This window comes from Pongo abelii, chromosome 3 (assembly GCF_028885655.2).
Source record: "Pongo abelii isolate AG06213 chromosome 3, NHGRI_mPonAbe1-v2.0_pri, whole genome shotgun sequence".
Classification (NCBI taxonomy): domain Eukaryota; kingdom Metazoa; phylum Chordata; class Mammalia; order Primates; family Hominidae; genus Pongo; species Pongo abelii.
Window position 1 is genome coordinate 63,113,725 of NC_071988.2, and position 16,269 is coordinate 63,129,993.

At 34.4% G+C, this 16,269-nt stretch overlaps 1 protein-coding gene across 1 annotated transcript in view; it reads right to left on the reverse strand.

Moving 5' to 3' along the window:
* Nucleotides 1-16,269, reverse strand: part of EXOC1 (exocyst complex component 1) — a gene marked incomplete at its 5' end in the record, with an annotated part of 51,601 nt that overhangs the window by 23,244 nt on the left and 12,088 nt on the right. Inside the window, 6 exon segments of the mRNA NM_001133207.1 lie at nt 3,973-4,122; nt 10,076-10,185; nt 10,801-10,933; nt 11,131-11,358; nt 13,507-13,694; nt 15,130-15,150. Coding sequence (NP_001126679.1) covers nt 3,973-4,122; nt 10,076-10,185; nt 10,801-10,933; nt 11,131-11,358; nt 13,507-13,694; nt 15,130-15,150 — 830 coding nt within the window.

Here is a 16,269-nt window from a genome sequence, read left to right on the forward strand (position 1 = left end):
GCTCTCTGATTTTTTTTTCCTTCCACTCGCCTCAACTTCTCTGGCTGATTAAATCTGCCTTTCCTCACAGCAACCCTTGCCTCTAGTGTTTGGCTTTCGAGTAGCAAGCAGTGGAACCTGGGCCCACTGTAGGGTCTCCATGGTTGACTTTTTCTTTATACAATTTGAAAGGAAAATAAATCTTGGGGCCCCAAAATCACTAAGTTAAAGGGAAAAGTCAAGCTGGGAACTGCTTGGGCAAACCTGCCTCCCTTTCTATTCAAAGTCATTCTTCTGCTCACTGAGATAAACGCGTATTTGATTGGCTCCTTTGGAAAGGCTAATCAGAAACTCAAAGGAATGCAACCATTTGTTGCTTATCTAGCTATGATCTGGAAGCCCCCTCCCCACTTTGTTGTCCCACCTTTGCTTCGAGTTGTTTGGCCTTTCCAGACCAAACCAGTGTTCACCTTACATATACTGATTGACGTCCCATGTCTGCCTAAAATGTATAAAACCAAGCTGTGCTCGGACCACCCTGGGCACATGTCGTCAGGACCTCCTGAGGCTGTGTCATGGGTGTGCATCCTTAACTTTGGCAAAATAAACTTCCTAAATTGACTGAGATCTTGTCTCAGACATTTGGGGTTCACAACAGCAAGACAAATTCTACAAATGTAAAACTGAGGTGGAGAGAAGACATGTGAGTCATCTTCAAGTCAGACTGCCAATCTCAGCAGGCTATTAGGAGAGGAAAACTCCTTTCCTACCCAAGCATGGATGGACCATCTCTACTAACTGCCCTACATGTATGACTCAGAGTTGCAGACAGGGGTAGCAGTCCTGGGAGGAGGGAATCTGGGCAGTCCAAGCTACAACTATTTTCTGTACACCAAAAAATGGGGCTTTGCTTAGATTCAGCCTCAGTACAGCTAGAGGCAGTGGCTACTGATTCTTATTCCCAAAGAATTTTGAACAAGTTTTTCCTGTTCCTGCCAAAAAGTGTGAGCTGTGTAAACCTAACCAAGTGCAAATAGCTTTCTGAATTATTTCTTACTAAAGAAACACTGATTTGTCTGTTTCCTTCTTTTTTCTTTCATTCCTTTCTTCCTTCTTCCTTAAGTAAAATTCCTGTTTTTGACTACTCTTCAGCAACCAAATTAGATGATGAGGTAAAAATACATAATCTGTCAAAAGCTCAAATCACAGGATGATGCAACATTCCTGGGAAAAAGTCAATTTCATTTAAAAAGCTCATTAATATTGTCAATCAAAAATATACTCTGAGCAGAGAATGATTCCATAAATCATTACTAGGTTGGCTCTAAACTTCTTTCTTCACTTTAAATTACATTCATGAATACTGCATTATATATAAAGATAGGGCAATAATAATCACTGGGAACACAATTAGGCAAAAAGCTTATTGATTACTTATTTGAATATTCACTAGGGGACAAAGCACTTGTTGGCACAAAACTCTTAAGGAAATATAATTTATGTTTAATTATTCAGAATATTAATCCTCCTAAAACTTCAAAAGGCAAAGAATTCCAGTAATGTAAATTTTTTCCTTAGGATATCTCCAAATCAGAATTCTGTTGAATGAAAACAAGACAAAACAAAATATAACACAACAGTGGAGGTGTATAATGCTTAATATACTAATTCTGAGGAACTAAAACAATCTCACCTAAAATAGCTAGCCAGACAAGAAGTATACAAGCATCTCAGGATACTTTTTTTTTTTGAAAAGCATTTTTAAAATTATAATTTAAAAATATTATTTATTTTACTAAGTTTTATATCCCTTTTCTTATTATCTCAGTTTAGAAGTGCAAGAGCCAGATTTTACTTTAAATGGGCAAAGGCATTTCAAAGAGAAAATACACGAAAACCGATACATAAAAATGTCCTACTGTCAAATGTGTAAACACAAATGCATGGATAGGAATACATAATTTGCCTCCTTCTTACTATCACACTTTTCATAAATCTCTACCTAACCCTTCTGCTGTCTTCTGAAGCATCAATCTAAGATACCAGATAGAAGTTGCTTTTATATTAGCAATTCCAATATTCTCATTCCACGGAGACAAAACATATCATTATTTCCAATTCTAGAACATCTTTTAGGGCCATATTGTCCATATAATTATTATTAATTATTAACACAGCTTATGCATTAGATTTCTTATTTTTAAACTTCAAATTCACAAAAACTTACAGATAAAAGATTTTAGATGTTTCTCAGAGTATTTCAGAATTTTAATAAAATGGATCTTCAGCCAGGACTATCTAGAATACTATTAGCTATTTACATATTTGACTAGATAGGTGGGAACTCTTTAGCTTTATTTTTTTAAAAAGGGATATGATGTCCAATTCCTAAACTAAAGGTCAACAGCATAAATGCCAGAAAAGTACTGTCCCTATGGCTTCCTGCTACGATGGCTATTAAATCTAAGTCAGTCCATGTCATTCCATGGCTCAAAGTCCACCATCTCCCCTCCCTACCCTGCAATGTCATGCACAGTAAAAGACAAATCCTTACACGGTCCACAATCCCTTCCAGATCCACCCTGCCCCCACCAGGGTCTGCCCCTGGCTCACAGTGCTCCTACCACACTGGCCTCCCTGCTCTGCAAGCACAACAGGAACGCTCTGCCTTAGGGAACTTGCACTGTGCCTGGAAAGCTCTCCTCTGGAAATCCTTATCCCACACCCTTCTCCCAGTCCTGGCATTCCCTGCTTTATTTTCTCTAGAACACTCAGCAGCACCTTTTAACATACTATATAATTAACTTTTTTGTCTATCTGTCTCCTCTAGAATACGTACTCTGAGAAGGCAAATATTTGCCTGTTTCCTTCAATGCTGTATCTCTAAGTGCTTACAAGTGTTAGCATGTAATAGGTGCTCAATTCATTTACTGACTGAATATACGAATAAATGACTTTGCTCTTCCCCAAGTGCAGAATTTTAGTCAGCAGTATATACTACTGTTCTAAACTCCAAGCCCAGCAAGTTTGGCATCAACCTGTTCCTTCTGCTGTTGGAGTCTCTCTTTTGGTTTATATTGTCTGTCTATTCCCAACACCATCTTCCTGGCTCAACACTTCATTTCATCTGAATTATTACTTTAGGTTCTTAATTAAATTTCCCTCATTTAATCTTTTCCCATGCTTGAGGAATGCTGGTAGGTCCCATAGCTCATCTTTTTCAACATAATTTCTCACTGCCCTAGAATAGGAAATTTCTGCTTTGGTCACCCTTAACCTCATTGTTCTAGGACAAGCGTATATTCTTCCCACCTTTGTCTGCACATCTCTCTCGCCATCCCTGGAATGCCCTTCCTCTTATTTCTGGTTTATTTAATTGCACTCATTATTTAAAATCAACTGAAGTCCGATATTGTCCATGAAGTTTCCCCCATGGTCTTGAGACAGAGATTTTCCTTGTCTATACTGCCACACGCTTAAAATTCATTTCCAGTTTAGTGTTTAATTTTTTGCTGATTGTTTTATGTATGATTCTTCCCAGTCAGATTTAAAGCTCATTAGAGTAGATGCTTATTAGGTAGGCCCCAGGTGCCTGGAATAGTGGAATGCTTGCTTAATAAACAGGCACTTTGTATTTCCTTAACAGAACAGATTATAAATCCACAGAGGGCAAATACCTCATTTGCAATGCTCATACTTCCTTGTTTCTATACTGTACATAAAGAAACTCAGGAAATAAGCATAGCATTTAACTAAATTGATGCTTCAGGCTACAGTATGGCTTAATATTTTTCCATACTGAAGTTTAAAATTTATCTCTCCTTTATCCAAGTAAATAAAATGAATGTTATCACTGGTAAAGAGCACTGACTCATTTTCTGCTTTGCTAAGAATGTACTACAGTATTTTAAACTTGGGGAACTGAACACATGACCTCTTGATTCTAAAAGATAACGCTCTATTCTCAGTGAGTAAATGAAGTCAAATCCATACCTTTGTTAGTCCTTCATATTTTCCATAATCTGTACTCTTTAGCCACTCCATCAGCTTGGCATATCGGAGCAAATCTCTATGAAATGGATGATGATTGGGTAAAGTCAGTTCAACAGAGTGTTGAGCAAGAGTCGAACTCTGATCATGACCCTAAAGTGAGTAAATAAGTAAATAAATGTAATCAACAGTACAAAGAAATATTGTTACAATAAAAAGTCTAAACAATGACCAAAATGTGGCCAAGCCAAACCAATAAGACATAGAAAAATAATTAAGAATAGAACACAGAAAAATAAAAACCAAATACTTACACAACTTTTATATCCTGTGTATATCAAATGAACATTACCACCATAAGATAATCGTAAACATGCAAGAATGGCACTCTGATAAATCAACTACCCATTCCGTCTTCTAAAGGAATGAAGATGGAACGTTTTAATGAAGCTTGTCTCTCTCATACCATATTTCACAATTTACCAAGCAAATGACCTTCTTGATATAGCTTGAATTAAGAAACACAAATACAGAAATCATTCAAAACAGTCTACATTTATGGTATTCCCATTAGAGTTTGTAATATTTAAAACAACAGAAAAAAAATGTAGAATATAAAGTCTTAGAGCTTGGAATTGGAACCTTGGTCATCTGAGTCTTACTTCTGTCTTGGAGCAGATTCAAATTGAAAATACAATTTCCCAACAACAAGCAAAAGGCAAAACAAGACAGATTTATTTGATGTAATTTTCACTCAATCTAATTTGCCTAGATAGCCAGAAGTTATTTGTCAGCATTTTGTGAAAACTGTATTAAAATTACACAGACTGCTAGAGTTTTGGAGCTAGTTAACTCATTTCCTGGTAAGGTTACCTAAAGCTAATTATGAATGTGTATCATACTAGTTGGTATACATTAGCTTAATAAGCATCCTGAATTTAAAGAATTTAAATTCTTTTAAGTTAAAAGGGATTTCTTTCACCTAATTTATATACTTTACTATATACACAAAATAACCTAGTGGTTATGAATTTTAAAAAATTTTCTTTTAAATACAGACTATTCAGAAACATTTCTGGCCTAGAGGAATGAGGAGTTCCCTGGTAACTAAGAAAGAAAGATGGGAGTATAAGACATGCCAAGTACAAAAACCCGCATCATTATCCATGTCCCTTCTTCATAAATGTTTTCAAATCAGTCTGTTGGAAAATTTTCTTCATGTGAGAATACATCCCAATTTAAAGTGGAAATTAAAAAGAAAAAAGGAAGGACCTATTACACAGAAATTACATATAAAATGGTAGAAAACAACCAATATACTTCTCAGATTCATGTTACTGATATCTACTTAGGTTAACTTGGGAAACTGAACTAGAGATGGCAGAAAAATATCACAAAATGAAACCGACCAGTTCAAAATAACTAGAACACAGGGGCAACAGAAGTTAACAGCTACCACAGATGTTATACACAAGGTATATTAATAGGTCCACAATCCCCTTCTGTAATTCTGACATCCAAAAAGCTCTGAAAACTCAGACTAAGCTTGGCACCAAAACAATTTTAATGGTAAAACGTGACCTGAACTGACATGGGCCTATTTATACTGTTTAGAGTGACTATTCATATTTTTTGTTGCAAAAACATGTGCTTGGAATGATTATATAATATACAGTATATATACTGTATTGCTTTTCTAAAATCTGAAACATTTTAAAAACACTCCTGACCCCCAGAATTCTGGATAACAGAGCATGGACCTATGTGGATGTTCTTTTCTGGGTGGCTACCTGAATATAAAACAATCATATCTTCCAAAAGAATCAATGAGGACTAAGAGCTAAAGTGTTGAAGAATGGAACAATTCTATATATTTAGAATGCATGGGCTACCACATCTTTTCTGTAAGGGCTAACAATAAAGATGAACAAAATCAATAATATTAAGTAAAATACACAGGCATTACCATTGGACTATTATCTATTTCTATGTTGCCAAAGGTCAATATAAACATTCTATTAGAGAAATGTTTTTTAACCAAGATGCCAGAAGGATAATCAGGATTCTACAGCATCACATGTATTAGATACTAGCCAGATATAGATATTATAGTTTTAGGTCTCCAAATGTCTCCCAATTGTGTTTTATTTTTTAAAAATTTATTTTTATTTTTATTGATAGAGATGGAGTCTCACTATGTTGCCCAAGTTGCCCCCAAACTCCTGGGCTCAAGTTATCGGCCCACCTCAGCCTCCCAAAGTGCTGGAATTACAGGTGTGAGCCACTGCACCTGGCCTAAACTATGAGCCTTAACTGGTCACGCTGATTAAAGGGGAAGAAGATTTGACAGACTTATATCATACAAATGTTTACCAAATAGTTTTTATAAGTAACAATGTATCGTTATCCAAAACAATCTTCCTCATTAATTTTTCTCAATGATTCAAGACTCAAAATTATTGTCTACGTTCTTCCACTACTGTTTACTCAGGCACAAATGTCAATTAACTTGTTCAAGGTTACCCAGCTAGGAGGTAGGAGAGTCAGGATATCGAACCCAGGAAGTTTGGCTCTAGTGTCTGCACTCTTAAGCACTTTGCTATAGTGACTTTTTTAAAGAAATGATACATTGGGGTCAAAATTTGAATAAATTTTCAAGATTTGGAACTCTTTCTTTCTGTTATGGCATACTTACTTATTCTTTTCTTAAAAAAAAAATCTGAGCAAAGTTCCAACAAATCTCACAAAAATAGATCTTAATCACAAGTCTTTCTAAGCTTTTAACCAGAGATCATCAATCCGTGCTTACAGAAATGTGACATATGCTTAAGGAAACAATTTTTGTAAAAGAAATTGAATGTTGGTGGTCTACAATACAGGTTTTATTTTATTATAGCTTGTTTCTGTATATGTATGTTGAAAGAAAAAATTCTAAACTTAAGCATATGGTAAAAAGTTCCACAACTTCAGTTTTTTCCTGGTTGTACTTTTAGTTCAGTGCATTTCAGTTTATTTTCATTTTCTCTAAGTTATGTACATAATCAGTCTCATCATGTTGCTAAAGGCAAAAGTAGATAGAATCATGAGGTCTCTGTAGAACCAAAGGGGGAAACAAAAGGCAGAGAGTAGTTATCAAAATAAATCTTTCAAAAAACAACCAAAACAATTTTTTAAAGGACATATTCTTTATGCAAATATTTCCTGAATTTCATTAGCCTTAATTTGACTGTTTTTAATATCATAATCCTAATTAGTGTAAACTGACCAGATTCTCATACCTGATCTTTGTAGATACACAAATCCCTAGTAAATGTAAAAATTATGGGCAAGAGCCTATAATTTCAGGGGAAGTTGAGTGTGTAAGATCTGAAAGATCTAAAAGAAGCTAACTACTCTTTATGTAACATTACTCTCATATTACAGTGAGTATTATATTAAAATACACTTCAAGTTTCACTGAAGTATAGATAACACGGAAGTATTAATAGGAAAGTTGCATCACAGATAGCATGCTCTGGATCAGTGATTCCCAAATGCAAGATGTTTTTCCTGGCCTATAGCAATAAGAAAAAGTACAATGAAAGAAGTGAGTCCTTCATAAAGGTAAATGTATTAATTTTTAAAATCTGAAAGGAAATTCTTATTTAGTGCTAAAATGTCTTTTTTAAAATGAAAAGATAATGAAAGTAGACATTAGTATTTCTTTTTAAAGGTCTTTATTTGGTAAAATAAAAAAATTGGTGATTTGGTCAGTCTCCGAATTTTATTTCTTTTAATTTTACTAATTTGTGAATTTTAAAAAGACTGAGAATCAATGCTTTGAAATTACTGTTATATTGTCAATAGATTATTTTCACTGGATTCTTCAGTACAATATTTGTAAATGTTGTAACTATACATTTGCTATAAACTGTATTGCATGGACTCATTCAAGTCCTACCTTATCTGCAATTCCTTCCATATCTGACTCCTTAAATTCTCAATAAACTCACTTTTGATTAAACCTTTTTAGCACTTACAGTCCACAGTTCTACAATTAGCAATTTATTACATACATTGCTAATGTACATTAGTCTTAACTCCTTACAAAGAGTAAGTACATTAGTTTTAATTCCTTCTTACAAGCATCTTGAGGGTAGGAACTATTTCTTATTCTTACATATGGTAGACAGTGAGTACATAATAAGCATACAATGAAAATTCTGTGATTGCCAAAGAGGTGTACCATATTAATCAATTTTCCCAGCTTGTCCCCCTACCAGGAATAGAAATATCCATGTTTCTCAACAATTTTGCTAGGTGACCTGGTGCACTGAATGCAACACTAAGAAAATCTCTTTCTTATGTGTGGGAGATCTTCTTCCACCTTTTTTGGCACATCCCAGGTTGTTGCAGCATTCTGGTTTTTAACATGCATCACTCACATGTAATAACACATATTAGCTTTTCAGAAATGGGAAGCATTCATTTTAAACGAAGCCATTAGTTTACAAGGCAAGAAGCAAAATCACAAATAACTGCATGTTACAACAATTAAGGGTACAGAAAAGACTATTGTTTACTGGCTGGTATTTTCAATACTATCTAACAAATGTGGATAACATAATTGTCAACAGTGTCATTTTTAAAAACTAAGGAATTGTATAGAAATAGATGTTATTGAAGTAACTACCTAAGAAAAACATGAATTAGTATTTCCTATGTGACATTTAAGCTTGTATTTTCTCGGCACTTTTCAGTCAAGTGGAATGTTAAGGGAATCTCTCTGATTCTCCCTACCGTGCTTTTAGTTAGGTGGTCTTCCTTTATGCTCCCACAGTCTCACTCTCATAACATTTATCCCTCTTAAGTATATTATTTGTTTGTCTCCCTTCCCTAGACTGTGAACTACTTGAGGACAGGATTGGTCTCTCATTTATCCCAAGTCAATGTCTGGTATGTACCTCAATCACCTGGCAATACTAAATAAATGAAGGATTAATATTACTACTATCACTAAATGAAGGAGTAATATTACTAAATGAAGTGAGTGAAAAAATGACAGAAAGAAAAGCAAGCAGAATGAGATTAAATGCTTTCTTGGCCAAAATAGTCTCTACTATGGGACATTTAAAAACTGCTACAAATGTGGTTAACAGGTAGCTTAAATCAGTAAGTTATAATCTGTAAAGATTCTGCTGCTGTTAAGTTTAGCAAACTTTATAGGAAAAAAAACAGAATCAGAGAAGCTTGAGCCAAATTTGATGTACTCACAGGAACCGAAAGAAAGTAGGACCTGTTATAGAGTTGAAGGAGGGCCTGAGTAAACTAATTAGAAATAAAATATAGTAAATACATTTGTTTTAGAATATTGCAAAGTGAAAATAAAGTAAAAATCCATTGTTTTCAGGCAGTATTTCTTGATGAACAAGATATCCCCCCAATTTTTGTCATTCAATAACTCAAAATAAAAGGGACTTTTAAAAGAGATGAAAAAATAAGAAATCTAATTTATTATATTAGATATTAAAATGGCTTTTATTCAAATCCCTCAAAGGTACTCTTAATATTATTAATAGCAATATTATTACCACACTCTTAATTATAACATCCTTTTCCATATAAAAATATAGGTAAAGCATTTATATGAAGATTAGATCAACTGGAGTTTGCAGTTGAGCTACAGTCATTTTCTTAACAATTATACTATGTACTAAGTACACAGAACTTACAAAACATTTAAAACACTGAATCAAGTCCTGAGTCTCACCTCAAAATACTGAAAAATAAAACAGGTCCAATAGTAAACATCTAACAAGTTTGGACTTACTTTTATAAATAAAAATATCTAAGTAGTATATGCAATTCATATGCGTAGTTACTTGATTTCTAGAATCAGAGAGCATCAGCTGAAAGGAACTAGACTGTCTACCAAAAGAGGCAGCTGAGGCCCAAAGTACATCTATGAGCAAAGAGGCACCTATTTCAAAATCTTAAAATCAAATATGTGAAGGAATTGACTGCAACCCCAATTAAACATATTAACATTTTTGTGGAAATGTAAGGTTAAGATAATACATAAATAAGCTATAGGAACATGCTCGTTTTAATAATAAAATAAAATTACCTGTTGAACAAAAACATTGTTGAGGTGACTGGCCAGTCTCCGGGCAAAAAGCTCTCGCAAATCACTGAATCGCTGCTGTTGCTGTTTGACTGCCAGAAGCATGTCATGGCCTGAGACAGAATGACATTTTGTGACCAGTTTAATGGGTAAAAAGATTTCCTTGATGTTTAATGGAACATTAAACATATCTAACGTTTTGAAGAACCCGAAAGTTTTATGGGTGTATTCATTTACTTGATAAAAGTTAAGCAGGAGAAAAATGGGATTTCACAGTGGTTCTCAAAGTGTGGTCTTGCCTCACCATCACCTGGGAACTGTTAGAAATGTGGATTCTAAAATCTCGGCCCAGATCTGCTGAATCTGGGACTGGGGCCAGGCAATCTATGTTTTTAAGAAGACCTCTAGGGATTCTGACAGACACTCAAGTTTTGAAATAATTGCCTCTGGTCTAACCAAAGCACCTACTTTCTGCTGGGTTCTGTGGGTAGTACTAAATAAAGATCATGGTGTTGACTACAGTCATTGAGGACAATTAGAAGGAGGAACTGAAGTAAAAAAGTTCCTAGTATCAATAGAAATAAGTTGGGAAATCAGTGAAACTTGAATAGCTAATAATGTAACCCTAAACCACTTGTCTCATGTATTTCTTGTCAAAACCTTTATAACAAGTTACAGGCTTAGTCTCAGATTCTTGGTCACATTTTTGTCATTTCTAATGATCATACCTGGTCGAAGAGCTACATTCATGCACTGCAGAAGGGCATCAGCAGCATTGGTGCAGGCCTCAATGCCTCTGGAAGAAGCAAGATCTCCTTCCTGAAGGGCCTTTATATGACCTTTGGCCAAGTCCATGTGGTTCTAGAATATATGCAAACATACCATTTGCATGTGTAATTTTGGGAAATTTACAGGCAAGATGCTACTCAGTCCTATCATTAGGTCTCTGGAATTATTTTAAATCCTGTTCTCACAAGGAAATTAGAAAATGTTTACAAATGGGTTTTATATATCATCACTAGTTTTTTTTTTTGTTGGTAATTTATGATCATACTTACCACAAGGAACTCTATCTCAGATAGGAGTTTTACATTATTAGTGTTACTAAGATGAATTAGGTGGTTGCTTTCAGAGATCTGATCCATTTGTTCTTTTACACTTTGGAGCATTTCCTCATAACTGCTCAGTTTCAATTCAATCTGATCTACCTCCTTTAGAGCCTCATCTAGCAATTTCATCAGGATGTTGACTTGTTTTTCAGATGCCATGATGGACTGGATGTTAGCCTACAAAGTTAAAGACCAAACAAACAAACAAACAAAAAACACACTTCATGTTATTTAAATGTGTAAAAGAATAAAGGTGAAATGTTGCTAAATTTCCTTGAAAGTAGCGTAACAAAAGTTGATATATATCTACACATCTACTTTAGTTTATCACTTTATGTTCTTCCATGTTTTACACAGTATTTCATGCAGGTACACTTGCCTCTGTATCAATGTTAGGGACCATGCCTTAGGATTTTATATTTCCACAGACTGCACAAGTAAGGCTCCAGAATGCACAAGTAAGGTGCCAGAAAGTATCATTAGTAACGGCACATTCTCATTTCTGTACATTTAGGAGGCATTAGGCCATGTTATCTCTAACATTTCCTCCAATTCTACCAGCTAGAAATTTTCTTAACACCTATGTGAAACCCTAAATAAAAGCATAATCACCTATGTGATATCTTAGTTGAGAAAGCAGCAGTTGTATACCAGACTCTGAAGGATATACGAAACTAATTTATAACTGTAGTATGATGGGAATTAGTAACAGGATGTAGAAGACCATATGGCCGATAGATAGCTCCTTCTATCATCTTTTTCCTTTTCTCTACTGTTTTTTTTCCTTCCCCAGGCAAAGCAGTAACAAACCACCATCCCCTTATCACTATTTTCTAAATGATTCTGACTATTGATTCTGAATTCCCTGAAATAAGGAAACTGCCAAATCCAAAATTAAACTGCAAAGCAATATGCTGACTTGGAACACATATACAATATTAATTAGAACAAAAAGTATAAATCACTAAGCCATATTAAGAAGGCAAGTAACATGGTACGATGAAAAACTTGGACCAGAAATTTAAAGAATATCACTGTACAGCTGACGCTGTGGTTTCACACGTTATTTATATACTATCCACAGTAAATAAAATGTAAGTGCAATACGACTTTAAGAGTCAGCAGGGTTCAGAAGCCACTGACATCTCTTAAGTAACAGAGCTGGGGTTTGAATCTCCCCAGGATAATTTCTTCCTTAACATCTTAAAATCATTTCTAGGCTTTGCTTTCAGTGAGCTCTGTAAACTTGTAAGCTTGGACTATTCATATAATCTCTCTGGGCCTGAGTCAGACCCCATAACTTCTGTACCTTTCACGTATACAACACAAAAATTTAAGTCTTTAAAATGTTCCTTATCCTCTGAGGGATTTCTTAAATGCTTACCTTTTCTTAAAACCAGAACAAACCCAAATGATTTTAGATTACTCTAGCATAAGAGATGCTGTGCGTTTGATTTTTTTTTTGTTCTGTTTTGTTTTGAGACAGAGTGTCACTCTGTCACCCAAGCTGGAATACAGTGGCACGATCTCAGTTCACGGCAACCTCTGTCTTCCAGGTTCAAGTGATTCTTGTGCCTCAGCCTCCCAAGTAGCTGGGACCACAGGAGCATGCCACCATGTCTGGCTATTTTTTTTTTTTTTTTTAGTAGAGATGTGGTTTTGCCATGTTGGCCAGGCTCGTCTCGAATTCCTGACCTCAGGTGATCCGCTCGCCTCAGCCTCCCAAAGTGTTGAGACTACAGGTGTGAACCACTGCACCCAGCAGGTGCTGTGCATTTGAATTACACTCAAAAAGTACACACAAAACAAAAAGCTCTATTCTAAAACATTTTAGCAGAGAAGTCACAGATCTTTTTCTCTGGCTCTCCTGTTTTCACCACATTCACTTCACTCTTCTTTGGTAAATGAGTCACATATTTCAGCCACATTTCTCTCTTTATACTTCATCCCTATTTTTATTTTTTTCAAACCACACACATACACACAAATGCTATTCTTTGGCACTAAACTATTCAGACATGTTTCAGAGGCTGAGCGAATCAGCTCCCAAGATGTTCTCTGGCCTAGTTTTTACTTCCATCACTTCATATCAAGAACCTCCCCAAATCCAGAATCTCAGCCAACTGTCTTCATCGGCTTAATAGGAATAGTTCATCTTTTGAACAAGAACAGTAAAAGACTGATGGCAGCTGGTAATGTGCTTATAGATAAAGATGGCAATAACACACTATAAAGGCTTAAGTGCTGAGGTAGTATAATATGAATATCATTAGCCTTCTCAATCCACTATACATCACTTATTCATAGATTTCAAGAAAGTCTTACCCCATCTAGCACCTGCAGCTCTCTGGACAATTTTTCTGCAAAGGCTTCCGCATTTGAGATTGCATATTCACAGCCTTCCATCATTATTTCAATATCCTGTTCTTCTCTTGCATTTAACTCTTGGTATTCATCTACTACTTCTTCATCACCTCCTGTCACACTCTGATTTTCTCCACTTGGAACAGATTCTTAAAGAGGGTAAAAATTCAAAGTAAAATAGTCAAAAAAGTAGAAAAGACTATAACATAATACATATAGCTAGGTATAGTTATAAGCACAGGTCACATTTAGCAGCTGAAAAAGAGGAAAGAATGATTCAAATGATATGAAAAAATCAAACTTTATTGTTATAATTTCATATGTTAATGAAATAAAGTCCTAAAAAATAAATAAAAAGCATGCAGTCTAATGCACTAACTTACAAGTGTTAAAACAGGCTTTCACCACAATTTCCCAAAATACAATTAAGCTAAAATGTAAAAACAAAACACAAAAACAGGTGGAAACAAACCTAAGCATTTTTTCGTACCTGATGTGGCTGTTGCTCTAACAAAACAATGACTATGAATTCAGTACACACAAAAACAATTTGCTTTCCTTTTTTTCCCCAGGTGAAATTTTTCTTTTGTTACTTTTGTTACTTTCATCTTCAGTATGTATATTTTTGCCAAATACTTTTTAATTAAAATGAAAAATGTATCTATAATCCATAATTTATTTTGGTCACTAGAATATTAACTGAATTTTCCATTTCTTTGCTTAAAAAAATTTCACATGCATTGATAACATTTCTAAAGATAAGTTACAGCTTTCTCAATAACTCTAATGTAAGAGCAACAACAACATGGCTGTTTGAAATTATAAAAAGTTAAACAGGCTTCATGCTTTATAACAAAAGACCAAGAGGTCAAATCTGAAATGCTTTCTAGATGTTTCAGTTCATTTTTTTTTTTTTTGAGGAAATACACTAGCATGTGAGCACTGTATATAAAGCTTGAGGTTAGGAGAGGTAAAATGAAAAATCATTTTTAACTCCTAAGATATTGTTTTATCACTCTAAATAAAGTTAGCAATTTCACAGACTTAATGGGGCATGATTTAAATCATAAACTCTGGATGCTTTTAGTATTCATTATTTTATAGGAAAATGAATATTTACATTCAGCATGACCTGAAATATGTTCATTTGTCCCAGAACAAAAAGGAGACTAAAACTTTTGGTACAGGCAATTACAAATTTTAGTATATAAGTTCTTTAGAGAGATATTACCGATCTTGTCCTCTCAATGAATCCATTTAGCTCATTGTGAAAAAGTTCAGCTGTCATGTGTGACTGTTTATTAGCCACTAGGGGGCAGGGACTGCCCAAATCATTCTGTACAGGTCGTTACACAAGTAGACTTAAACAAATATTTTACATGATTATAATTAACTGCTTCAGAAGTATTTTCTAATGATATGTCCTTTGAAAGCCAACAATAAATACTATCATTAATTTTATTACTATGTAGATTTTTAAAATAAATTTGTCCTGGTACATAATTTCATAAAACATACAACCAACGGTATACAACAAAGGCAACTAATAAAAACATATGGAATAGAAGAAAAGGTGTTACGCACCTTCTGTAACTTTAGGCAGTTCTGGAGAGTAAAAAGTATGAAAAAAGCAGAGGAAAGTAAGCAAAGAATATTAGCTGGGTAGAAAAGTAAACAGGTTTAAATTTTTTAAATACTACCCATATCTCATTTGAACTTCACGTTAAAGTTCAAAAGACAGCCAAATCAACTACCAAGTGGAAAGATCCATAAGAAGCTAAATTTGCCGTGCTCATTTTTCTTATTCACTTTCTGATAGTGACTACAAATATATTTATCTTTCTAATTTCTCTTGGTCTTTTAAGAAACAGTACTAACTAACCCTTAGAGGAGAAACCTGGGAAACTAATCATTTCCTGGGGATTATATTTAGGTCAGTTGTGACTCATGCATTTAGTCTAGTTATGTTACTCAAGGCCCAAAAGCTTTATCCAGACACTCCCTCACAGAGGATTAGTCACAAAACACGGTTAGAAAGGACAAGATTGAGGCAAGTAAAAAATCACACAAAATTAACAGTTCAAGCCAGCATTTAAGGATTCAAGTCAAAGATTTTTTTTTTTTTAAAAGCTGGTTGCAAGTAAAAGAATGAAAAAAAAGGCCAAATAAAAACTTCAATCTACTTCAACTGTTGAAAAGTCCTCTTTTACAAACCATATTCTGCTGAGGAGCCCCATTATTTAACTTACATATTCAATTATCAACAATAAAAACTACCAAGTTGCCACTGCTAGCATTTATAATCAAAATAGTCTTACTTAATTATTGAGCTCTTAAATTGGGGTGGTAATAATTTTTTATTTGTTTTCTAACATCACTCAAAACTTAGAGACATTTATTTTTTTTAATGGGAATTAAAGGCTGTGATTTCAAGGCCCATAAAACAAGTTTGTAGACATTAATGAAGCTATTCCCTGAACTCCACTAAACCAAAGCAAGAGTTATTGACGTCTATAGCAAGTGATTTTCAAAACGAGATCCTTAAGGATCTTCTCAGTATTCTTAAAATCGATCTCAATTAGGGTTAATGTTTATAAACATGAACATGTCTATACTCCTGTTTTATGGCCTGAAAAATTGAATGCTTTTTTTTTTTTTAAGTTAGACACTTCATTTTCAAAAACAGTAATACTCTTCTCACTGATTTTGGTAGTATTTCTTAAT